Here is a 26,975-nt window from a genome sequence, read left to right as displayed (position 1 = left end):
AAATTCCCTGATATTCTTCATGTTTGAAAATGAGTGCTGGCTGCCTTTATACTTACAGAACCTCTTAGCTGTGCATAAGATTCTTGGGTCAACCTTTCTTTTTCTCAAGACTGCGCGAATATTGATTGACTGTGTTTTGCCGTTGAATGGTGCCATGGAGCTGTCTAAAGGCAGCGTTATTTCCTCCTTTGTTGCTAATTTGCGTTTTCTGCCTGTATGACTGAACAATTATTTCTTTATTCTTAAGTTCAAATAACTTAATTAATTAAAGTTCCTAAGCAACAAGAATTCTGCATCAAATTACATTGGAGCACAGATTGTTCCTTCAAGGTATAGATTCAATTTTTCCTCAAGTAAAATTTTCTTATATTATATCAGAAATATATCTTCTGCCTCATTTGTTAGGTTCTCAATTTTTTAAGATTTTATTTATTTGTTTATTTATAGAGAGAGAGCTTGATCAGGGGGAGGGGTAGAAGGAGAGGGAGAGAGAAAATCTAAAGCAGACTCTGCGCTGAGCTCAGAGCCCAACTCAGAGCCTGATTCCACCGCCCTGAGATCATGACCTGAGCTAAAATCAAGAGTCAGATGTTTAACCAACTGAACCATCAGATACTGCATTGATGGGTTCTCTATTTTGAACCTACTAATTATCCATATGTTGTATCATCCTTTTTTCCATTACTATTATCTCATTTCCAAATAACTTCTTCTCTTTATATTTTCCATAGTATTTCTTTTACCTCAAGCTTTTCTTCTGTCATTAATTTTTATTGTTATTTAAATTCAATTAGCCAACACCTAGTACACATCATTAATTTTATTTTCTACCAGTATCTACTCTGTATAGTTTGTACTTTATTTTTGGTTTCATAATCATGTGATTTGGTCCTCAATTTGGTCCTTTAAGTCTGTGATCTCCCAAGAGATTGTGAGAAAATTCTTTCCATTTCTTAATTTTATTTTCTCCTAAGTATTGTTTTTTTTTCATATTCTGTCTCCCTCTCTTCCCCACCTCTTTCCTTCTCTATCTCTCTGTCCCTCCCTCCTCACTGCTTCTTTTCTTTTTATTCACGTTCATATTTGCATAATTCTTCTCTAAGTGTCCTGTTTGCTCTAATACAGTGTAGTGAAATCTTGACACTTTCCCCTTAAGATTAGTTTTCTCCCTGAACTACAGCTTGAAGCCGATGTTTTTTGTTCCATCTACTCTTAAGTACCCTAAGAAAGGTTGGCGTGGGGAGAGAAGGGGAGCTGAAGAGATGGGAATGTCTTTTAGAATATTCAGCTCTGCTCTTTCTTTTAAGGTTCTGCTAAATTTCTCAGCTGATAATCTACCTCACCTAACTAGATATGTATCTCATTTTTATGGGGGGATGGGTAACTCTCATGCTTTAGGTCACTTTCCCATTCTAGTCCCAGAAAGTCTACTTCTTTAGAGGCGCAGACCCACTCTCACCCATTTCTCCACAGCAGTTGTTTCCACTGTTCTGGTCAGAACAAGAAAAAAAATTGGCTTTTTAATTCCACTAGTTTCTTTCCAGATTCTGAAATACAAATGAGAATTCTTACGATTTTGTGGACTTGACAGTGGGCTTCTGAGAACTGGAGATGAGGATCAGTAGCTGAGCCGTGCTGCCTCTCTATTCCAATCTATAATCCTCATTTTTTTCTTAGAACCAGATTTTGGAAATTTACTGAATTATGTTATGCCAATGAGGTTGCGGATAATGACTGTTGGGGGGCCTGGTTTTTTAGTTTTCCCATATTGTAGGTATTATGGGAAGACAATCTAGTGCAACTTTAATGTAGCTAACACTCCCTGTCCGAAGTCCTGCATTCATACCATCTCCTAGACACTCACTGGTGAGTGAAACAACTCCAGGACTTTCATTCTGACACTGGTCAAACTCCAAGTTCATGACAGGGTATTAAAACAGTCCATTGTGGCATGAAAAAGAACCAGGATGCCCTTGAGCTATTCCCCAAACATATCTTGTTGTCTAAGGGAGGGAGGTATTACTTTAACCCTTTATATGTGTCACAAAGACTTACCTTCTTTCAGTGTCTGGGCCCCTCAGAAATCAATATTCTAATTAGAAAACAGTAGCTAATCCAACCAAATGCTAATAAATGAGACCTGTGATTTATCTAGCAACAAGGAAACAACTCAGCATTAACAATTTAAAGGTCTGTAGATAAGAGAGCTTTTTTTTTCTTTCCTCTTCCCCTTAGCAGATTGGGTTCAGCCAGATGCTATAAATAGTCTTCTAGTTAATGGCTATCTGTTTGAAAGTCAGTCATTAGAATCATAATTTAGGAACTTTTACCTCTGAGATTCATAGGATCTATTTTATTTCTCAGTGATAAAGATATGAGTTAAACTTGAATCTACCTATCCACAAAGACCAAACTACATCATAGCCTACCAGGGCACTCTTCACACTTCATTATGATAGATACAGATTTTTAAATAATCAATTCAGCTGCAAGGAGATGTGTTGATCAGTAATAGAGCCAAAATGTTTGACTAAATCCTGTTGCATTCCAGTCATTTTCATATAGTTATAGGATAAAGTCAAACTTTACATCAAAGGTGTGAGTTTACAATTAGCTGAACAAGGTCCTTCAGAAATCTCAAAGAATTACTTTTTCTACTTTAAACAAATCAACTGAGTAGTTACCTTTACTTTAACTTGAAGGGACAGAATCAAGGGGGAGGAATAGTACGTCTAAATCAAATTGAATGGTGATCTAGTGAACACTTTCCAGAAGCACCCTCTTTGGGAAATGCCACTCAGTGCTAGAGTAAATCTCACATTTCAGTAGAGGGTTTGTCATTCACAGTAGAAGCACATTTTAAGTGTCTCCTTTTGGCATTTTATATTTCACCCAATGTGGTCTATTTACATAACACCCATGTAGAACTCCTAGTAGGTCCCTGAACCTGCCATATTGTTTTATGATACCAAGCATTTATTCAAACTGTTTCCACTGTGTAGATGGCCCTCAACCACTCAAGACCTAACTTTCATGTAATTTCTCCTATTCAGCCCACTACCACCACAACCCTCCAACCTAATGAAACTGATTACCACCTCCTTTGTGTTTCTACCTTACCTGTACATCTTTCTGTCTTAACATTAGTAAACTTTACTTCTACTTGATTCGTTTCTTGTTCATCTCTCCCCAGGGAGAAGGTCTTATTCCTATTCAGATAAACAATAACTACATGCTTGTTGAATATACAAGTGGTTATTCAACCACTATTGAACACATTCTCTTTGCTCATACTTGCTAGAAGTAAAAAAGACATAGGTTTTTTTTTTTTTTTAAATCTCTACTTTCAATGAATTCATGACCCATTGGGGTAGAATAGACTCCTATACAACTAAACTCAGCAAGCCTAAGAAAGGGGTCTGTGCAAGTGCTGAGGCTGAGCTGTTAATTGGCAAGTCAGTGCACATAAAGTCCCCATGTTCTAATATATCTACTATGGTTTTCATAATCCAAACACACCTGCTTCAATCATGTGTTTCACATTGCTTGCTAATGTTTTCTTGGCATAGTCTAAACCTGCTTCTCAAATTAACACTCACAGAAATCACCCCATGTTGTTCTTAAAATGCAGACTCTGATTTAGTAGGTCTGTGGCAGAGACTGGGATTCTGCATTCCAAACAAGCTCCCAGGGGATGCCACTGGTGCTGGTCCACAGACCACAATCTGAGGATCAAGGCTCTAAATGCTTGTCATGTCAACACATAAACGTTGTTGAAGAGACGTCAGTTTTTGGAAAAACTCCCACTTCATGTTATCTAGATAGTCTTCTAAGTATAATTAAACATGAGGAAAGTTACACCGAGAGAGGTAAGATACAATAATGCACCCCCAAAAAATGATGCCTTGAAATGGTTACTTCTTAGCTTTTTTAATGTCTAAACACAAAAGGTCTTTGTTCCTGCACTTAAGGTCTGTTGCTACCAGAAGACCGTGCTCTAAATGTGTAGCAAGATTTCCCCAAATCTTCAAGATTGCCGTTTTTAAATCTCTCCCATACTTACACTATAATACCCAAGCCCTTCCTGTAAATGCAGATATCTTTTAACAAAACTACAAAACCTTAGTCCCCTTAAACAATCATAAAGAAAATACTTGGTAATTGTGACTTGCTTAAAATAAATGTTGTAAGTTATCCATGGAAATCTAGATTTTTATTAATTCTTAATGGTTCCTATGATATCTATTTACTTTGTCAGAGCCTGCAATTAATCCTCAAAGTCAAAACTCACTAGACCATGAGACCTTGGACCCCCCACTCTACCTATACATTTTTGTCATGTGTCAGTTTTGAATGTTCCTTCCGCAAAGGCAAGATCCCTACTTGAACTGTCCTCTTTTGCAGTTGTATTTTCTCTCTTCCTCATGACTCCAACCAGACCAAGTGTCCTGTGCCTATCTTTTCCTAAGCATATAGAGAAGACATTACAACTCTTCATAGCTGCTATTCAACACCACCTTAATTACAATAATATGTTATTTGAGAAGCTGTCTTGTTTATTTGGTTTTCTCTTGCACAGTTAGTTATTGCATCACTTTTCCCTGACAACACAACAGTGAACAGAACATTAGTAGGATTGTTTTTATCATACAGGACATTTGGAAGGCACTGGATGCCTTATCTTGCTTAATTTCAGAGTCTGGAGAGAATCCTTCTATATGTTTTTTCTTCCTTCTTACCATCATGGTCTCATTTAGGTTAACGCCAAAGATGATGAAGGTGTCCTTGTTGGATCCTGGGACAATGTCTATGCCTATGGTGTCCCCCCATCAGCCTGGACAGGAAGTGTTGACATTCTGTTGGAATACCAGAGTACAAAGAATCCAGTCCGGTATGGTCAGTGCTGGGTTTTTGCTGGTGTTTTTAATACATGTAAGTAAAAAATTGAGTAACATTTTTTTAATGTAAAGAGAATTTTACTTCAAGACATTTTATCTATAAACTGGCGAAGAGACCCAGCAACCCTGTTAGCTCTCTAGAATTTATAGATGGCTATTCTGGGATATAGTCAATGCATAATTAAATTGTACTGGGCCAAATATGCTCATAGTTTCTCTTTGACTGCAGAATCTTTGTAGAAAGAATGATGGACTATTTCCTACATAATCCATCATTCGACATCCAGAGAAATGGGGGTCCTGGGTCCAAGAAATGATGTGAGGGAAAGGATATGCCATTTTCTTTTCAGTAACCCCTCATATTTTAAAAAAGATTAAATTAACAAAATTTAAAATAATAAATAATAATAGGTATACACTGATTATTAAAGTGTTATAAATATGTTATATGTTATAAATATGTTTAACAGCTTGTTATTTACCACATTGTTTTCCACTGAGAAAATTTGTAAATATATGCACTTAAATTTGTAAATATATGCACTTAGCTGTGGGAGAGATTGTGACAGGTGGTTTCAACTCCATTTTTACATGGGAATCTCAATGCCCATGAGCAATTACATATCAGAACTTAATGAACAATCTTTACTCCCCACTTTCCCTTCTGGTTTTTAATCTACCCAACATCTAATCTATAGAGAAAAACATATGGGAACAGAATTAGTCTTTTCAGCGTCATGCATCATTTTTTGAAATGCCATTTGCCCGTCTAGGACCAGACAATATTATTGTTAATCCAGTGAATATTTTTAAAAATACATTTATTTCAGTATGTCTTCATCATTGGTAATGATTTTCATTCACTTGCCATTTCTACAGCCTTGGAGAAAATATTAAGCTCAGGTTGAAGTGTCCTTTCTGCTTGCTCCTTAATAAAGAATGTTTTACCTAGTTAGCATTTTTCTTTTAATCAGAAAAGTCAAGGAAGGGCTGGAGGTTGGAAACCAGGATGAGGCCATTTTTTTTTTTTTTAAAATCATCATGAAGCCTCGCAGTTTTAGCTCAAAGTTGTGACAGTCCAAGATTAGTCAGTGATCCAAGTGGGAAGAAATTATGCCTCTTGTGCTTTTGTTTTTCTGTTATTAAACTGAATAAGATTATTTTCTTAGCCAGTTGAATGTACTCAAGAGATAAGGGAATATATTTCCTGAGAGCAATAAAGTCCAGTGTTACCAGTCTCCTAGGTGTTTGGCCTCTGAGGTTCCAGATAGAAGCTGAAATTCATGATGGGCTAATGATTAGAGGTAGCTACTGCCCCCTCTCTGTTCACAGTCCCAGACTATGTAGAGGGTGCTTGATGGGAGCAGTCACTCTTAGGAAAAGCTTCCAGAAAAACAGAAAAGACCCTCTGCCTTTCCTCCAGCTGTCTACAATTTGACTATCCCACCGTAATTCCTTCAGGCTTAGAACCAGATAAAATACTGAACACCTTCCAAACACTTATGCCTTTTATATGAAAAGGTCATCAGATCTATGCCTGAAAACAGGCTTTGGTGGTAAGCTACGAAAAAACAGAAGAACATGTGGGGAAGTTAGAGTAAGAATGAACCCCAAGAGGGAAGTGGGAAGGAAGAAGGTACAGGTGCCCCAGTGTCAGGCTTCATCTTTCTTAAAATTATGAGGTCAGGCAAAGTCTGGAACAATTTTCATTCTGTGAATTAGTGGTAAGCCAGAAATAGAGCTAGAGTGCCAATCATCTTACTGGTAAAATTGTGGCTTGAATAGGGTCTGTGAATCAATATAAGAAGATGGAAGTGAGAAGCAGATGCCCATCATTTTTGTTTGGGGTATTAAGATAAAGTCAGATAATGAGGACACTTGAATGCTACCAGACTCAAGTTTGGACTTCCAAGGTTGTTCTGTTGAAGGAGGAGGATAGCCTTTAGTTAAAAATGCTAAACTATTCTGAAGAAAAAAAGGCAAGCCAAGTCATTAATCTTAAAATTGTCAGCTGAATTATTTTCAATGAGCCCTGATGTCTGGCATCCTGGGAGCCAGGGAGGGCATTTGGATTGAGTTTAATCAATAGGTACATATGGCAAGAGATGCATCCAGGTAATTTATTATCTAGCAATTAAAATGAATCTGTGGTGTCACCCTCCACCAAGTGTCACAAGAGCCAATTCCAGCCAGGAGAGCAAACCCCACTGAGGACCTCTATTATAACTTCCTATTAGCTGAGGGCTGCTTTTTTTTTTTTTTCAGTTAAATTTTTTATTAGTTTCAGAGGTAGAATTTATTGATTCATCATTGCATATAACCCCCAGTGCTCATTCCATCACGTGTCCTCCTTAAAGCCCATCACCTAGTTACCCATCCCCCCACCCACCACCCCTCCAGCAACCCTCAGTTCATTTCCTAGAGTTCAGGGTCTCTTATGGTTCGTCTCCCTCTCTGATTTCACCTTATTTTATTTCTCCTTTCCTTCCCTATGTCCATCTGTTTTGTTCTTTTCTTTTTTTTTTTTTTTCTTAAATTCTACATAGGGGTGAAATCCTGTGGTATTTGTCTTTCTCTGGGGCACCTGTGTGGCTCAGTCAGTGAAGCCTCTGACTTTGACTCAGTTCTTGATCTCAGGGTCCTGGGATCACGCCCTGAATTGGGCTCCCCACTCAGCATGGAGTCTGCTTCTCCCCCTTTCTCCGTCTGCCACTCTCTCTGTTTGTGCTCCTTCTCTCTCTCAAATAAATAAATAAAATCTAGCTGATTTTTTTTAAAAATTTATTTTCAGGAACACAGTCCCCATTAGAGGGACTAAAATAATACTACTTAAGTGATTGCATGATTAGCAACTAAACAATTAGAACCCCATTATTAGGATTTTAGTCCTTTTATTCCATTAATTCTGAATGAACATATAGCAAGGTTTCTGTCCACAGTCCCAAAGCTTGACAGTAGTCTCCCTTCTTCAGTATGGAACATTTGAGGATAAAACATGGGCAAAGGTCTTTTCTTTTGGGTAAAGAAGGAAGTCCTTTATGAGAAGGAATTGTTCACTATGTATATATTAAATTTTGGTGATGGGTTTAACTGTGGCCTGTCCTTTCCTGCAGTTTTGCGATGCCTTGGGATACCAGCAAGAGTTGTTACCAATTACTTCTCAGCCCATGATAATGATGCCAATTTGCAAATGGACATCTTCCTGGAAGAAGATGGGAACGTGAACTCCAAACTCACCAAAGATTCCGTGTGGTGAGTTTGATTTACAAGGGCACTTGCTGATATCAAATTAGAGTGACATTACACATTAACCACAAGACAGACTGGGTCTAATGTTTCTTTCCCTTCTATGTTAAGAGCTGGTCAATACCCCAGGCAAAAATGGCTGATTGGTAGAGATTTTTTTAGTGAATGAAAGAATTGTTCCTGAACAGGCAGTTTGCGTTTCTAGTAATAAAGATCCATCATTACATTACGACAGCAACCCCTGGAAAGGGTCATGGCTTTAGCTATGCCTTCAGGTGAGAGTCCATACTAGCTTGTCTCTACTTTAGTATGAGAATACTATGGTGAGGGGCATACTATGGTGGAGTCGAGTTTTCTCTATGTCAGGACTCCAGGAATAATATAGCTAACACTTATTAAGCTCCAGAAATAATATAGCTAACACTTATTAAGCACTTACTATGTACCAGTGTCTGCATATATGTGATTTCATCTTATTCTTTTAACAGCTGTATCATATGGGTGCTTATTAGTATCACCATTTATGAAAGAGGAAACTGAGACCCAGAGAGGTTAAAGCAATTTGCTCGAGGTCACACATCTCATAAGCTGAAAATAAAACCCAAGTGAATCTGACCCTTAACCCTTATTTTTTTTTTTTGCCTTTGCAGTATGAGATTGTTCTTTAATTTTTTAAAAAATTTACTTTTTTATTTTAGAGAGAGAGGGAGAGAAAGAGTATGCAAGTAGGGGGTGGGGGAAGAGGGAGCGAGAGAATCGCAAACAGACTCCCCGCTAAGCATGGGGCCTGACCTGGGCTCATCTCACAACCCTGAGATCATGACCTGAGCCAAAATCAAAAGTCAAATGCTCAACCAAGTGAGTCACCCAGGTGTCCTTGGGAATGCTCTTTGAATGTAAAGATGTGGTTCTTCGTGACTCGTGACCTCATCTTTCAAACAGAGATAGGAATGAGAGTAAAGTTAACAATTGTCATTAATACCAACCACATCTTTCTTTCACTGCCCTGAGTAGCTGCACCACAGCTGGCTATGGGGGGTTTAAGATCCCAGAGAAATTTCCTATGTTCATGGGACTTACTCAGTCCAAAACAATATTCTAAAAACAGGAGAAAAAACCCAAACGTAAAGTCTATTTATGAAAGTCTAAATGGGGGAAATTTCCAGGCATTGAACTAGTTGGAATCTCCAAGCCAAAAGTGTGTCTACTATGGTTGTTCTGTTTAAGTAATAAAGTGAAAACACTGTCAGTTGTAAAAGCATCCAAACGGGGATGGGAGGAAGTCACAAGCTCATTTGAAGAGACATTAAAAGTTAGAAGTGCCTTTACTCCCCCGTGTTACAGGAATGAATCGCAGTGGTAGGAGCAGTATTAACTTGCCAGTACTGGGAAACACTCATTGGAGGATGTGGAAAGAAGGAAATCAGGGAACTAGTAGCAGTGTGGTACTATGAATAAAAAATAGTGCAGTTCATTTTGATGAAGTTCTAGAACCTAGGTGAGGTTTGGTGGGCTGAGGTCCGGAGCCGATGACCAAGAAAGAATTCTTGAGACATCTTTGGTGCAAAATGGTGGTTTATTAAAGCACGGGGACAGGGCCCGTGGGCAGGCAGAGATGCGGCCGCCCCGGGTTGTGAGGGATGGTTGGTTATATACGCAGGAGTTGGGTAGGTGAGGACAAAGGGTTATTGGGGCAAAGAATACTATCAGGATATTGAAGGCTTAGTTACTATTAAGTAAAGACAATTGAGAGTCTCCTGGTGGAATGTTACATTCCTGCCATCAAACATCCTTGTTAATGAGATTTAGGTTTAGAAGAAATTTAACTTTATTTGCTTTTCCTTCTACCTCCGCCTCCTTCGGTTTTTATGGAGGGGAGGGTGACATTAGGCTTGAGAAACTGAGTTCTGTGTCTTTGGAATTTGGGCTATTGATAAGGTAACTTCTTTGTTTGTAAATCTCAAGGATATTTGCAAACCAAGGGAGACTCCTGTCTTGTAGAATTGTGATCTTAGCAAGTTAACTATTTATCATTTTATGGCAGTCAGGGGTGCCTGAGGAATGCTACACCTAGGGAGGGGAGCGGATGAAGGGGGGGTGCAAGGCGCCAGCTTTTGCTTTGTCCTCAGCCAGCCTCCTGCTCCCTCATCAATTTGAAGGGAATGAGCTCAGGAATGGTAAGCCAGAGAGTACAGGCAAGACAAAAACCTCACCTCTGTAAACTGAACAGCAATTTAAAGCATCATTTAAGCCCTTGGAATTACAGTATAGCATCCCTACATGTGTATGGAATTAAAAAAAAAAAAAAGACCAAAATAGCTGCCCTAAAAGCCTGCTGTGACAGTAGAAAATGGCAAAGTGAGAATTATTTGGTATTCTGTACTTTGTGCCTTTTCTTACACACACACACACACACACACACACACACACACACACGCTTAATGCCTTAGTAGCCAACCGAAGTTCAAAATTCATCCTTCCTATTCCTTGATCTAAATGCTTCCACCATGAATCCCCACGGACCCCCTAACAAATAACCCACAAGGCCCTTAACAAAACTGATAACAAATCGTGAAGCTATTCGATCTTGCTCTTGGTAACCCTTTCCTCTTTTGGCTTCCTACTCTGAATTCCTTTCCCTGTCTCTGTCAGCCTTTCTCCCTCCTTGCCTTCCACAAATGCCCATCACCCTGGGACTATGTTCCCTGCTCTGGGAGCCTCACCCATCCTCCACTACCAGACCACTGCCCTAGGCTCCTCTGCCCTGCCCTTGCCTGACTCATGGTGGGTTTTCAACATACGGTGACTGACGCCTCACTAACAGGCTGATGTGGACCCAACTTGGGACACATCTGACCATGGAGCACAAAAATGGAGGGGCTCAGTCAGGTCTGAGTCCAAAGCCTGGCTCTGTCAATAACCAGCTGTGTGACCTTGGGCAAGGAACAGCCTCTCTGTGCCTCTTTCCTCCTCTAAAGTGGAGATGACAGAATTTCCTATTTCACTCAGCCCAGAGCAGAGCCTAACAGGTGCCTAATGAATGTGAGCTGTCATTATTGCCTTCATTATTAGTCACACAGCTGGAATTACTTGGAGGCAATATGTTGCCGTCAACCTAAGCACATTGAAGCAGTCAGAAAAGAAGGGGGGTGTTCCATGTCCTAAGATGACTGTGCCATTTCTGTACCTTTCAGGTATTCTTAAAACAAAATCAGAAATGTGTGTCTCCCTCCACACACCCCAGTGCAAACACTAGTGGACCTACAAACTATAGATGTTCCATAAAACCAAAAGAATCTCTAGGACCCTCTGGCTCTGGCTTTGACAGTTACTTGCTGTGTGACCTTGAGAAAATGATTTCACCTCTCTGAGCTTCAGTTTCTTCATCAGTTGAATAAGGGTAACCATTTCCTGATGGGGTAGCTGTGACAATTAAATGAGGTAATACAGGTAAAGTATTTACCACAGTGCTAGGCCCAGAGGGTGCACTCCCCCATGCCTACTAATGAGATTAGTAATAGCCTTGGGTAAGAAGCTGGAGCTGCTTGAACTATACCTTGGCGAGCAAGGGAGGGGGCGGGGCTGAAGGCTGACAGAGGCTGAGGTGAGGGCAGGGAGGATTTGGTGGGCATCAGCTGATCACTGAGGAGACAGCACAGCATGGCTTGGAAAACATGGCCTAACAGATTTCCTAAAAGGGGTCTCAGGTGCAAGTGGCCTCCCCCAAGACCCCAGACTCACTTCCCTCCACAGGCTCCAGTCAGACAAACTCGCCCCACCTCCCTCCTGGTTTGTGCATGGCTCCTGCGCTCACTTCCCTGCCCCCTCCTTTCTAAAGGCAACCATGAGAATGACTTCTTAGTTTCTCTGTCTTGTGCTTCCACCGTCTCTTTCACATGGAGGTAACCTGATGGTACACAGTTTGTGGTGAGTTAATTTGTCCAACTGGGTCTCCGTGACTGAAAGTTGTCCTCTTTCCCATGACTCAGCCAGGTCCAGTGTGGCCAGGGCAGAAGTAAACCAGTACAAAGGGCTCGGAGAGCCAGTGCAAGAATGCTTTCAAGGGCATATTATGCGCTGCACTCCCCAAGGCCAGGGGTTAGGGGGCACAAAGCATGGATTTCAGTTCGTGCTCTGACTTCTCCCTCTAGCACCACAGACCATGGAGGGCTGCCTGCTTATGTGCCTGCCTCCCAGTTTGGCACCTCGGGTCCCTCCAAGGTGAATTTTGGGAGCAGCAATTTTGCAGAGTGGACACACTGTTGATGCCCACCAAGGGAAGAGTCCACTTCTTAGCAATTCAGGAGAGGGAGGGGCCAAGGAACCTTAGAAGGGCACAGCTGGGCAGAGTAATTGGACCTCACCGTAGCAAATGAAATTCTGAGTGGACCAATGCAAGGTAACATATCCTGGAAGGAGCAATTTAAGCCGCCTGTCCCCCATGTGCTGATGGGTTTTGAATTATGTGTAACCTCTGGAGGAAGGCAACTATGAATCACTGCGGACAGTTTAATGAAGATGCTTGCACAACGTTTAGCTGCAGCGCGAACAGTGAATAGGGAGATGACGGTTCATTGAGGAGGGAGAACCCGGCTCACTACGTGGGCAGGGGTAAAGTGTCGGTTTGGCCTCACCTTGCAAGAACTCGGTTTGATCTCCTCATTATATGACTATCACAGTGGAAATGGAAACAATTTTAAAAGAAAGAGATGGTGGCACTTATTAGTGTCATGAAGGTATTTCCGTGAAAGGCTCTTCTTCTTTTAAATGAAAGCATTATCCTGTGTCCTTTCTGCTGGAGAGGATGTAGTCAGATTTGATTCTGGGTGAAAGAACTATGCCCACCTCTTGGCTAGCCCCCACCAGACAGCAGCCCCCATGGGGGAAAGCAGTGTCTGATCTAATTTGTTTTCGTTTGTTTTGTTAGCATGTAACAAGGTGCAGGGTGTAGAGCAAGAACTTGATAAATGGAATTGGTTGGAAAAATTTCTGATGCTCATTTAACTGAATAAATGTCATTTAATTCATTCAACAAACACTATGGTGCACTATTATGTCCAGATACCAGATTCTAAGGATTCAGAGAGAAATTAGAGTCACTACCCTTCAGGAGCTTGATCCAATGTTCGTGGGTGAGACAACCACAATAGAACTCTAAAAAATATAAGGTAGGTTGTAACATGAGGCAGGAGGCACGGAGGTGAGGGGAAAGGGCTTCCATCCTAAGCCCAGAGGAGCAAAGGGAAAGGCTGTTCACGTGGGAAGTGGCCATGGACTCAAAGCCATTATCCCCCTGCAATCTTCTGGTTGTGCTATTCACAGACGGAATGCCCAGGAAATGACCTTAGCACACAAACGAAACTCAGGGGTTTGTCTATAAAAGTCAAAAGCACTGAGATGAGACAACCAGAGACCAACCTGCTTCAAGGACCCTACAGGAAAGAATGAAAGTTCATGCAGAGTTAGTCTATATTCTTATGACCACAGCTGTTGAAAATCAAAACTCATTCTAACTCACCTTCCAGCCCCTTGCCATCCCTTCCTTTAAAACGCCACGAACAGCTGGCTCTTTGCCCACCATCCTGAAGGAGCTAAAGCCCCCAGGCTGTGCATTCAATGAGGAGCAGATGGAGTTGATACTGTTTAGGGACAGGGATGTACCCTTCTATCCTTCCTTCTGTGTTCTCCACCTATCACCCCCTCTCCTACCTCTCTACCCTAGGCACTCTACTCTAGGCACTGAGTCCTTTTTTTTTTTTTTTTAATTATGTTATGTTAGTCGCCATACATTAGTTCTTGATGTAGCATTCCATGATTCATTGTTTTCATATAACACCCAGTGCTCATCACCACACGTGCCCTCCTTAATACCCATTACTGGGCTAACTCATCGCCCCACCCCCCTCCCCTCTGAAACCCTCTGATTGCTTCCCAGAGTCCATAGTGTCTCATGGTTTGTCTCCCCCTCTGATTTAACCCCCTTTAGTTTTCCCCTTTCTTCTCCTAAGGTCCTCTATGCTCTTCCTTATGTTCTACATATGAGTGAAACCATATGATAATTGTCTTTCTCTGCTTCACTTACTTCGCTTAGCATAATCTCCTCCAGTTCCATCCGCGTTGATGCAAATGGTGGGTATTCATCCTTTCTGATGGCTGAGTAATATTCCATTGTGTATGTGAACCGTAGGCAGTAATCCCTGAGTCCTTTAAAATAAACCCACCCTTCACTCTTAGTTTCAGAGGTGCCAACAGCCAACAGTACTCCAGATTCCCTCTTGGAACCAACAGCTTTGAGACCCTATGACTCCTTTTGGTCCAACTTCTTAGCCCCTCACTCACATGCCCCTTCCCATCCTGATCACATTCCCAGGGAAGTTGTTCATTTCCTGACAATGGAGCTTCAAGTTGGGTGGGTGGAAGCATGTGCTGTCCATGCTCTCAGGATGTGAGGAGAAGGGGGCTGAACACATATGTGTACACCCAGGCCCATGGCTGACTGGTCTGCTTCTCAGATTCTGGTTGATTAGCCAATTGGCAGATGTAGAAACATCCTAACTCAGAGTTTTAAACATTTTATATGATATCAAAGATAATTGTAAAAACCATGAGTACTGTAACAATTAGCAAGTCTTTATTTCCTTTTCATTTGGAATTAAGTAGGGTTGATTAAACTGGCTTTTAACAATTTAATTTTTTTCAAATAATTGTGAACTAGTAAACATGTATTTCTCACTTTCAGTTCAATGCTGCAACAATCTAAGAATTAGTCAGTGATTCACATGGAAAGTAATCACAATCTTATTCTGTTTTTCCCCAGGGCATTATGGAAAAACACCAAATCAAGTCAAACTATTCTTGTAATTTTGCCCTCTCTCTCTCTCTCTCCATGGTGCAAGGCAATATGATTAGCTCTGCCACTAATTAGCTGGGTCACTTCGGGCAAGTTGCTTGATTTCTCTGGACCTTAATTTTCTCTTATGTAAATGGATGAGTTCGGTCTTAATGAGCTCTAGGGTCATTTCTAGCTCCCAAAGTTTTTAAAATAAATATCACTGTTCTTCCAGAAAGGTCTTTCCTTCCGTATACAGCAGGTTCTACCTTGCTCTGTGTGAAGACCTACTCATATGCACAGGGTCAGCTAGGATCCACCCACTCACATATAAGTGCCGCTTTGCAAACTGACTTAACATCAGCTCCCAAGGAAAGAAAAGCAAACAAAAACAACAAACAAAAACAAAAATCAGGCACACACCACAGAAAAATTTTGTAGCTGTAATTTCTGGCCTCCGTGGATCTGGTTCTTTTTTTTTATTTATTTATTTTTAAAGATTCTATTTATTTATTTGACAGAGAGAGATCACAAGTAGGCAGAAAGGCAGGTAGAGAGAGAGGAAGGGAAGCAGGCCCCCCGCCGAGCAGAGAGCCCGATGCAGGACTCGATCCCAGACCCCGAGATCACAACCCGAGCCGAAGGCAGCGGCCCAACCCACTGAGCCACCCAGGCGCCCCGGATCTGGTTCTTTTTAAAAAAAAAAAAAAAAAAAAAGAAATTTTCAACTTCCTTCATGCTTGCTGGAAAGAGTACAGCTGTTATTGTTTTATTTTTCTCACTTCAAATGCAAAAAACAAAACCAAAAACAAAAAACAAAAACTGTGTAGTGGGTAGTATTGAATCTATAAACAAAGCTCTTTTGAAGCAAGTTTTAGAGCAGAAATTAAACAGCCTTCACACCTAGGAATCAGCACAAGGTACCATACTGATCCTAATTCTCATTGCAGTTTCTGCGCTTGACATAGGGGTTTGACCATTGTAGGCGTGTTTTTGAAATTTAAATCAATTTCTCTTGTTGTAGATGTTCAGTGTGATCCCGCTAGTTAAACTTTCATGTTCTTACATCACACTAAGTTTTAATTACTGTATGTGCAAAAAAGATTATACAAAAATGAATTCCAAATAAAAAGGCAGAGAAAATTTTCTGAATATAAACCAAACTGCTTAAACATGTTTAAGGGTTTGTAAAATTAACCGGTGATTCATCTAGGTTGCCAGTTTTGAACATCTACCATAGATATTTCTTTTCAAGTAGATTATCTTGTTAACCGCATTGCTGTCAGCCAAGTTGTTTTTGAGGAAATCCCCTAAAACAAGATCACAAGCTCTGTCACTAAAGAACTAAGAATATACACTCTGAATCTATACCAAAGTCTTGAAGAAAGGATGGAAAAAGTTATTTGCCACCTCCAAGAACCAAAATGCTTCATGCTTATGGAATGCTTTCACTGTGCCAGGTCCTGATCTAAGTGGGTGACACGTAGTAACTCATTTAACATTTTTAACAACCTGTTAGGGTACTTGCTATTATTGTCCGCATTTATAAATGAAGAAACTAAGGCACACAGTAACCTAACCACAGTTACCAGCTGAAAAGTGGCAGAGCCTGAATTACAAATCCAAGGGTGTTGACCCTAAAGCCTACTTTTTTTAAAATAACACCTTTATTGAAATATAATTCACATATCAATAATTATAAAATTGTGTTGCTGGGCTTGTAATGTAGAAAGATGTCATCTGAATTACAATAATAGCACAAAGGACAGGGGAAATGGAACAAAGTTTTTGCATGCAGTTGAAAATAAGTTGGTATTAATCTGAATTAGAATTCTCAGATTGTTAGGTATAATCCCCAGAGAAACCACTAAGGAAAAATTGAAAAATATACAGTAAAAAGAAACAGAAAAAGAATTAAAATGGTATATTAGAAAATATCTTTTTACACAAAATAAGGAAGTAATGAGGAATATAAGAAGAAAAAAACATAATACCTATAGCAAGGAATTTGCAAAATGGCAAATGTAAGTTCTACTTGTCAGTAATTAGATTAAATGTTAATGAATCACATATTAATATTAAGATTTGTTTTATGGCCTAACATATGGTCTATTCCAAAGAATGTTTCATTTCCCCTTGAGAAATGTGTATTTCTTTGTTGTTGGGTGGGATATTTCATAGCCATCCATGAGGTCTGTTGGTTTATTGTGTTGTTTTAGTCTTCTATTTCCTTGCTAATCTTCCACCTGTTTGTTCTGTCTGTAATTGAAAATGCAGTATTGAAGTCTCCAAATTTTATTTGTTAAATCATTTTTGTTCTGTTTGCTTGTTTGTTTTTATTGAGGTATAATTGACATATTAGTTTCAGGTGTGCAATAATGATTTGTGCATATTGCAAAATGGTCACCACAGTGCAATAATGATTTGTGTTTATTGCAAAATGGTCACCACAGTAGCTAATATTTGTTGCCATACATAGTTACAAAATGTGTGTGTGTGTGTGTGTGTGTGTGTGTGTGTGTGTGTGTTTGATGAGGACTTTTAAGATCTTACCTACCAACTTTCAAATAACTGGAAATTTGTACCTTTCGACTCCCTTCACCCATTTTCCTTACTCCTACTCCCACGTCTGTTTGAATTGTTAAATTATCTATTTTCCCTTTTGTCAGTTTTGCCTTTTTTGTATTTTGGGGCTCTCCTATTAGATACAGATGCTAATGATTGTTGTTTTCCTAAAGCATGACCCTTTAATCATTATAAAATGTCCTTCTGGGTGATGTACTCAATTAATGAATCATCAAACTTTATATCAAAAACTAATGATGTACTATTCCTTGGCCAGTTGAATTTAGATTTAAAAAAATGTCCTTCTTTGTATCTAGTAACAATATTTGTCATAAAGTCTATTTTGTCTGGTATAAATATAGCCGCTCCAGTTATCTTTATGTTCTATTTGCACAGGTTATGTTTTTCCATCTTTTTTACTTTCAACCTATTTGCAACTGTGAATATGAAGTGTATCCCTTAGATATAACATACAGTTTTGTTTTCCATCTTGCCAATCTCTGCCTTTTGATTTTAGTATTTAGTCTACTAATGTTTAATGTAATTACTGATAAATAGGGTTTATATCTGCAATTCTATTTTCTTTCCATATGCATTATGTCTTTTTTCTTCCCCTATTCCTCCATTACTTCTTGCTTTGTATAAAAAGATATTTTGTAGTATACTATTTTAATAATTTTTCTGTTTATTTTGACATATTTTTCAGGTTTTTCCTTAGTGTTTCTCTGGGGACTACAATTTAAAACCATCATGAGAGACTATGGACTCTGAAAAACAATCTGAGGGGTTTGAAGTGGCGGGGGGTGGGAGGTTGGGGTACCAGGTGGTGGGTATTATAAAGGGCACGGATTGCATGGAGCACTGGGTGTGGTGAAAAAATAATGAATACTGTGATGCTGAAAATAAATAAATTTAATTTTAAAAAAATAGATAAATAAATAAAAGAAGTGATTAAAAAAAATAAAACCATCATTTAAAACAACTTAGTTCAGGGGCGCCTGGGTGGCTCAGTGGGTTAAAACAACTTAGTTCATAATAATACCAATAAATTTCAGTAGCATACAAAAACATTGTCCCATTCCCCTTGCCTTTTGTTCTGTTACTGTAATACAGAATACATCTTTCTATATTATAAGCCCATCAACACAATTTTATAATTACTGCTTTATAAAACTGTCTTTAAAATCAGAGGAGAAAAGAATTCAAACAAATATAAATTTATACTGGTTTTGTCTATTTCTCTATGTAAGTTACATTTGCTTTCTTTTTTAAAGGGTAGTGTTTGCTAGATATACAGTTCTTATTTAATTTTTCCTTTCAGCAATTTGAGTACATCATTCCACTGCCTTCTAGCTTCCGTGGTTTCTGATGAGTAGTTAGTTTTAGCCTACTGATAAACTCCTATAGATAATGAATCATTTTCTCATATTGTATTCAAAATTCTCCTTCGTTTTCAGCTTTTGACAGTTTGATTCTGAGGTATTTAGGGGTATATATCTCTGAGTTTAACCTTTTTGAAATTTAACTTCTCAGGTGTCTATATCAATATCTTATCAAATTTGGAAAATTTTTAGCTATTAGTTTTTTCAAATATTCTTTCTGCTCCTTTTTCTCTTTCTTTTCTTTCAGGGACCTTCACTATGAGTATGTTGGTACTCTTGATAGTGTCCCACATGTCCCTGGGGCTCTGTTCATTTTTCTTCATATTTTTTCATTTCAATTTACTTATCTTCAAGTTATCTTCAAGTTCACTAATTCTTTCTTCTTCGTGTCTACCCCAATATACTTTTGAGACCCACTAGTGAATTTTTGAATTTTTCATTCTAGTTATTATATATTTCAGCTCCAGAATTTCTATTTGATTTCCATTCATAAGTGCTATCTTTTCATTGATACCCTCTGTTTGATTAGACATTATTCACTTGGTTTTCTTTAGTTTTTGAACATGCTTATAATACCTGATTTAAAATCTTTGTCTAGTAAAACCAATGTCTTGGCTTCCTCAGTGACACTTGACTGCTTTTTTTTTTTTTTTCCTGTGTATGGACCATACTTCTCTGTTTCTTTGTGTGTATTCCGTTTAAAAATAAAAAGTGCTAGCCATTTTAAATAATACAATGTGACAACTCTGTAAATCAGATTTCCTGCTCTCCAGAGTGTGTTATAGATGTTTGTAGAGTTGTTGCTGCTGCCACTCTTTGTTTAGTGACTTCCCTGAACTAATTCTGGAAAGTCTGTATTTTTTATCATGTCTGGCCATTGAAGTCTCTGCTGGGTTAGCTTAATTGTCAGTTAGCAATTGGACAGAAATTTCCTTAGTTAATTGAATTAAGAAGTCCTCAGTCCTCAAGGAGTTCTTTGTGTGTTGGGGGAATGCCATCAATGCTCCACCAGTAAATTTGCAATTCTGCTGTAGCTTTTACGTCCTGTTTGCATCCACCATATCTCAAGATCACTAAGAGGTGAAAGATTAGAACCCTCTTAGGGTTCTTAGGGCCTTCCTGGCCATGCTCACTGACCTGCACATCTGTGTAGCTATTCAGACTCTTAAGAGTATGTCAGAGTTGTTCAAAGCCCGCTACGGACATCTCTGTCATTAGGTTTGCCTTTTACGTTCTTTTGGGGGTCAGTCTTTTATTATTACCAATTGGTATCATTCTTTAAGGCAGCTGTGATATCAAACAGTCACTTCTAATTGTTTTTGAAAAACAGTCTTTGGGTAAGGGTATTTGCACAGGGTGAATTCTGAATCTAATCTAATAAAAAGAAATCCTGAGAATGGAGTTTTCAGAGAACCCCCAGACAGGTTAGTGGCAATTCTTTGGAGATGGGGCTTTTAGAGAATTCCAAACCCAATTTTCTCCCCTTAATTTGTTGCTAGGTTGCAAGTTTTTATACCATAGTTGTGAGGCTCTTGACTTTCATGACTACTGTGGAGCTACGGAGAGGAGTGGGGATAAGGCAAACTCCAATGCTACAAAGCTCACTATTCTTAATGAGACTCATTTGTTTTGTTGAATAAGTTCCACCTCAGATTATTGTAAGTCTTTGGTCCATGCCCAAAGTTCTGAAAAATTTGTTTTGATCATGTTTCTTAACATTCCCTTTGTTTTTATGAAGGAACAGTTTCTTGGAAATCCTTACTCTGTCATTTTAGAAATGATTCCTTAGAGCACACTCTTAACCACAACAGGAATTAGGAGTCTACCACACTCCTTGAAAGTTTTACATATTGTAGTAATATTTAAGTATCCAGTGTCACCTTCCTGATATCCTATTGAAAAAAAAAACATAATACTTTATGCATATCCTTTTACTTCTCTATTTCTTTTGTACATTATAGGGCATTATATTGCTCTTTCAGAAATTGTATATAAAAAATTATCTGTGGATTTCATTTCAGTACAATAAAGAGATGTTATAAAATATTTGTTTTAAAACTAGGAAGGGACATTGTATTTTGAAGGTTGAAAATCCCTTCACTAGATTCTCTTCCCATTCCTATCACAGTCCTGAAGAATATCTCCAAAGAGGCCTGAAGTCCCTATTCTACTAAAGATCCACTTTAAAGAAAAAAAAAAAAAGAAGGAGTTTAAGAGGTTAAAAAAAAATCAGAGGTTACTACAAATACCTCTTGGAAATTAGAATGGAAAAGAAAGTGGGAGCCATTTGATAAACCACATAGAAAACAGAAAGGTACTTTCCATAACGAGAAAAATATCATGTTTTGGTTAATCATAAATTCTGTCATCATATATACCATTCAAATTTTGCCAACTTTCAAATGATTAGAAGCTAATAAAATAAATACCATATAGGCTATATTGAATGTATTAATTTCTTTTGATGATTAATAAGAGCTCTAGAAAAACCTTATATAAATAAGAGCTATCAACCTTAAAATATTATACTTATAAATAGCTTTATAGTACAAAATGGTGATTTGGTACCTATTTAAACTATTGGCTATATATTTTTTAAATTCCTTCAATAGTTATGGATAAACCTGGCCATAATTTATTATAGATCTTTTTTTTTAAGATTTTATTTATTTATTTGACAGAGAGAAATCACAAGTAGGCAGAGAGGCAGGCAGAGAGAGAGAGAGGAGGAAGCAGGCTCCCTGCTGAGCAGAGAGCCCGATGTGGGACTAGATCCCAGGACCCTGAGATCATGACCTGAGCCGAAGGCAGCGGCTTAACCCACTGAGCCACCCAGGCGCCCTATTATAGACATTTTTTATACTTTAGAGTTATCCAAAAAAATATTCTCAAAATCTAATTTTTTCTTCATTTTCAGGTGTGAGATTAATTCCCAATTTGTGATGCCAGAGAGAGTAGTAAAGGGGAACAGGGTCTTATTTTCAAAATGAATCTAGTGCATGGAACCCAGGCGAGTTACAGAGAGCTTTCTGCTAAGAAGTAATGGCAAATGTGGTTCATATGGATGAGTGGCATCTACTTTCTGAGAGTTTTAAGGATTATTTATTTTATGTTTGCCATTTTTTGCCAAATTTAGTTTCATTCTCTGTCTTGCCCATTTTCTGATGCCACAATAATAAACTAAAACAGATAATCAAAAGAGGGGAAGCTATCAAAAGAAGAGAGAAAAGTAAAATTAAAAAAAAAAAATCATTACCATGAGAGACTATGGACTCTGAAAAACAATCTGAGGGGTTTGAAGTGGTGGGGGGGGGGTGGGAGGTTGGAGTACCAGGTGGTGGGTATTAGAGAGGGCACGGATTGCATGGAGCACTGGGTGTGGTACAAAAATAATGAATATTGTTATGCTGAAAATAAACAAAAAATAAATTTAAAAAAATCATTGTAATAAGGCTGCTATAAAATGCTCTTACTAAATATTCAAGAAATCAGTACCTGAAAGCTTAAGAAGAGAGCAGAAAGGCTCAAGACTAAGGAAAGACACACTCCCAGAAAACTTCGTAAATTGAAACAAACACCTTAGGTACTGTGGTACCGTATATGTAATTGAATACATCTGGGCTGGCATTTATCCAATACGTATTGGTAGGGACATACAGCATTTATATAGGCTGAGTGTCCTTTGTGATTGGTTGAGATTTCCAATCGGTTCGTGTCTGTGTCTGAGCAGTTATTATTTTGATTATTACCCTTCTATAAATATACCACATAGTTTCATTCTGGGAATAACAGCATATCCCCAAGCCCACCCCCTTTATCTTCAACACCCCAATTCGGATCTTTCATGCTACAGAAGATTGCTTAAACCGATTCTCAATTAGCATTGGAGGACCCCTTCCCTGCAAAGGATAAGCAAAAGCAAACACCTTCATCACTTCACTTTTTTCTTGGTGGGTAGTTGGTTTCTAAAGAGGGGTTGTCCTGGTCTCCAGAAGATTGGACCTCCAACCTTTGACTAACAATCCCAGAGAGACTTTAAATGCCCCTTCCTGGTTTCAGCATTCCAACAGCCCCTGACAATAAACAGCTACATTCTGAAGTAGTGTACTGCTCCCATCTCCCAGCTCCATAAAAGATTCCTCCAGCATGCCTCCTTTTCTCTGAATAATTCCTTTTCATTGTTTTGCTTCATTACCTTTCCTAACTGACAAATTTTTTCTTGGTCCAAGCTTTCGTTTCTGCTTTGGAATGTCTTGCTAGACAAGCCTCAGAATCCATCAACTTGTCTAAACTTCTTTCAACTCCCAGCCCACCCATACCCTCTACCACTGAAATGGCCAAAGCTCAACAATTTCAGGGTTTGCTCTCATTTTTCTCACCAATAGCATTGCCTGTATTAAGAGTATACCAAAAGAGCCTGGGAAGTGGGGTTGCATGCATATGCCACAAATACCCAATTTACAAGATAGTTAAGTACTTTTCGTCCACTCCTTCCCATTTTTAAAATAAAAGAATTCAAAGAATTGTATACATTTGAAATTGGCCCAATAAATCTCCTTGAGGGCTTTCAGTCAATCTTATTCGTGCTTTCCCTTGAGCTATTATAAAACTGCAGAAACAGGGTTACAGGCCCACACCTCTTTCTTCCCTTGTAGGGAAATGTTCCTGGACAAATTGTAAATGAGACCACCCTGTGGAGCATTTAAGCAATTAGCCAAGCTAAAGGCAGTAAAGGATGCCTTGCTTAAATTATCCAGTTTACTGTCTTTGAACATCTAACATGTAGAGACCCAAAGCCCATCTCGATTTCAGCTGTGTTCTCTCTCCATTTCTCCATCATCCCACAGGTTCTTGCGACTCCAGATGTGACCTTAGACAGTGCTTAAAACCGGACAGACCGTTAACGGTGCTCTATTTTCTTTTAACAAAAGAATAGTCCACTTATGTGTATGTGTGTGAGGCGGTAGAAATTAGTTCATGTTTATTATAAAATTTCAAACGTTGCAGAAAAAAATACAAAAGTCAGAGTCATCCATCTTCTAACTCCTCATTTTTTACTGCTGCATAAAAAATTACCAAAAACTTAGCAACCTAAAACAACACAAGTTTATTATCAGTTTCTCTGGGTCAGCAGTTTGGGCACAAGTTAACTGCGTCCTCTGCTCAGGGTCTCAGATAATGGCAACCAAAATGTTAGGGGAGGCTGTGGCCCGTCTGATGTCCAGTACTCTCTTTCAAACTCATTTATGTTCCTGCAAGGATTCAGTTCCTTGAAGCTATAGAACTCATGGAAGCTTCCATCTTTTACAGGGTCAGTAGGAAAATGTCTCTGCTGCTTCTGGTCTCCAGCTAGCTCTGTCCCTAACCTCTAGATCCAGATTTAAAGGGCTCACCTGATTAGGTCAGGCCCATCTTGCTAGCTCCCTTTTAACTAACTCAGAGCCCACAAATCAATTATATTAACTACATGTGCAAAATACTCTTTGCCATGTAAAGTAACATAATCACAGGAGTGATACACCCTCCTATTCATAGATTTCACCCACATTCAAGAGGGGGAAATTATACAAAGGTGAAGGTCATTTAAAATTCTGCCTTCCACACATAAGTACACACACAATATGTGTTCTGTCTATGATTTTTAAAACTTAATATTCCATAAGTATCTTTCCTGCCTAATATATGTAGATTTTCATTTTTATGATTGAATAATATTCTGTTTTGTATTTCAAAACAGTCATGTATTAGAGAAACTATTTCTGATTTTTCCTTCTTCCAAATTATGCAAGAATGAACATTCTGAAGTACTTTGCATCTGTGTGATTATTTGCTACACATAAATTCCAAGGAAAGGGGTTAATCAAAGGATAAACCAAACCAATGCTGTGATGTTCTCCGAAGGTCCCTCAGCAATGCATGATGCTGTTTTTCTAGAAAAGCTCTGCCTTTGGTGAATATTCTGCTGATCCTTTGTACCAGTTCTGCTGAGTTATTAGCATCCTTGAAAGGAGTTCTAGAAATCACTAGCTGTCACTGCAGGAAACTTGCAAAAAGTAACATAAAGCAAAGTGGTGTTCACTTGTCATTCCATCATTATTCTCCCTCAAAAAAGTTATTTTCAACTTGATTAAATAACTCTCAATGAAATGGGGCTTTATTTTAATTTCTATACTGCTTCTTTAGAAAGTGGCAATAAGAAAACTAGATCATTTTGAAGGTTTCTAACTTTTCGTTTACCTTTAAAGTGACACCATACATTTTGATCATATAGTGGGAAGTGAGAAGTCAAGTTCCAAATGAAGCCTCTGAGAAAATGAATCTTAATAACAAATAAGCAAATGAAAGTTTAATTACACCTGTCTTGGAGATGTCCTATGCTTGCTAGGAGTTGTCCTTGCTTTTCGATCAAGCGATACTTTCTGAGCACTTTCTAAGGCCTAGCTCTAGGGCTGGGAATGTGTTAGTGAACAAGACAGAGTCCCAGAAGTGAATCAATCCCTCAACGAATGCATAATAAAATTACAAGATGAAAACAGAAAGACTATGACAGATCTAGATAAGGAACTTTAAAAAGACCTTTCAGGAAACATATGTATTCCCCAACCTACAGGCAACCTTGTTGCAAATGGAATTCAGAAATGTCTGTAAATATTAGCCCCTTTCATGGGTGACCTTAAAATGAAAAACAAACATGTGTACCCAGAAATACTTAACATCCAGCCAAAAGGGAACCCTCATGGCATGAGTGGCCCAGGACACATTTTCCCTGGCCATTCTTGAACAGAGAGAAGAGCATGATTTGGGGGAAAAAAAAAAATCTGTGGCTTTGGAGGTAACATCCTCCCACTCTGTTCATGACGAGCCTGGGAGCCCAGCCATTGGCTTTCTACCCGTTGACTAAGGCCCAACCTCAACTTGGGTTCTCTATCTGAGATCTGAAATGCAAAGCTTGTTTATCTTGTTCAAGGCTAACCTTGCCCAGGATATTTGAATTTAAATAAGGAGGTTCTGGCACCTATTAATCTAGGGTGGTGGTGTAACAGTGAAATCATAGCTAGAGCCAGGATTGCTAAACACAGGTTGCCTACACGGATTGTGTAGGAAGCAGGACTACGTCCATTTGGATTGCAAATGTTTCCTTTCTGTTTTCCTGGATCTCTCTGCCTAATGATGCAACTTTCAGTGTTCTGGAGGGAGGCTAACAGTCATGTTTAAATTCACAGTGACCTTCTTTCCAGCTTCAGAGGAAAGATGCAGGCTCTCAAGCGGGAACCAACCTCAGGTTCTTGTCCAACACCTCCATACCTTGACCCTGATCTACACCCACACCTCCCTGTCCCTGGGAACAATGCCTCGATCCCCACACCCGGCAAGGTTTAGCAGTCAACCTCATCCTCCTGCATCCTTGGGAGTTGAATGTCCTCTTACTCCATCTCTCTATTCTCTATTCCCACTCCCTGCCCTGGTGCATCACCCATAAGCATGATAATCTCTGCTAGAGTGAAAATAATCAAAACACTCTTGCCTGTGTTGCATTACCTTCTTGCCGTGGTCCTATCTTCTCTTTTTCCCTTCACAACCTAGATCACTCTGAGGAGAGAAAACTACACTGCATGCCTCCATTTCCATGCTCTCCTCGTTTAGCTCTGCCCCCCATTCTCCTCCACCGTCAGTGAAGACATTAGCAATTGGTTCAACCCTGAGTGTCTCACAGATAGATAAAAATGTCTCTAGGGTTTTGTCTCCTGGGTTTCTCACTGGCTCTCAAGTTCATCACATCCGAAACTGAACTTGTCAGCCACCCAACACACACACCACCCAACCCAAACTGTCCTTCCTTCCTCCTTCATTCAGTCTTGGTCAATGGAACCATCATATTCCCTGAAAACATGAAAGTCTTCCTCCATTCATCCAGCTCTCTCATCTCCACATGCCTGTACCCGCTGATGGCTCCCAGTCGTCCCCACGGGAGTGGAGGAGTAGAGGTCAACTCAGCTCCAAGGCCCATCCTGCTTCCCCACCTGTCTTCCACAAAGACGGGTTTGCAATTCTAAC

The 26,975-nt window shown here is 39.2% G+C and overlaps 1 protein-coding gene across 2 annotated transcripts in view; it reads left to right on the top strand.

The window, feature by feature from the left end:
- The window catches only part of F13A1 (coagulation factor XIII A chain), a 163,747-nt gene that overhangs the window by 90,716 nt on the left and 46,056 nt on the right, over window positions 1-26,975 (top strand). For both annotated transcript variants that reach the window (XM_004753663.3, XM_004753664.3), the window contains exons 7-8: window positions 4,758-4,932; window positions 8,012-8,150. In XM_004753663.3, coding sequence (XP_004753720.1) covers window positions 4,758-4,932; window positions 8,012-8,150 — 314 coding nt within the window. The remainder of the gene's footprint in view (window positions 1-4,757; window positions 4,933-8,011; window positions 8,151-26,975) is intronic.

The sequence above is a fragment of the Mustela putorius genome, unplaced genomic scaffold (genome assembly GCF_011764305.1).
Source record: "Mustela putorius furo isolate JIRA1106 unplaced genomic scaffold, ASM1176430v1.1 tig00003870_pilon_pilon_pilon, whole genome shotgun sequence".
Taxonomy (NCBI): domain Eukaryota; kingdom Metazoa; phylum Chordata; class Mammalia; order Carnivora; family Mustelidae; genus Mustela; species Mustela putorius.
The sequence above is the reverse complement of the archived record's forward strand: the minus strand, read 5'-3'. Positions and strand labels throughout refer to the sequence as shown.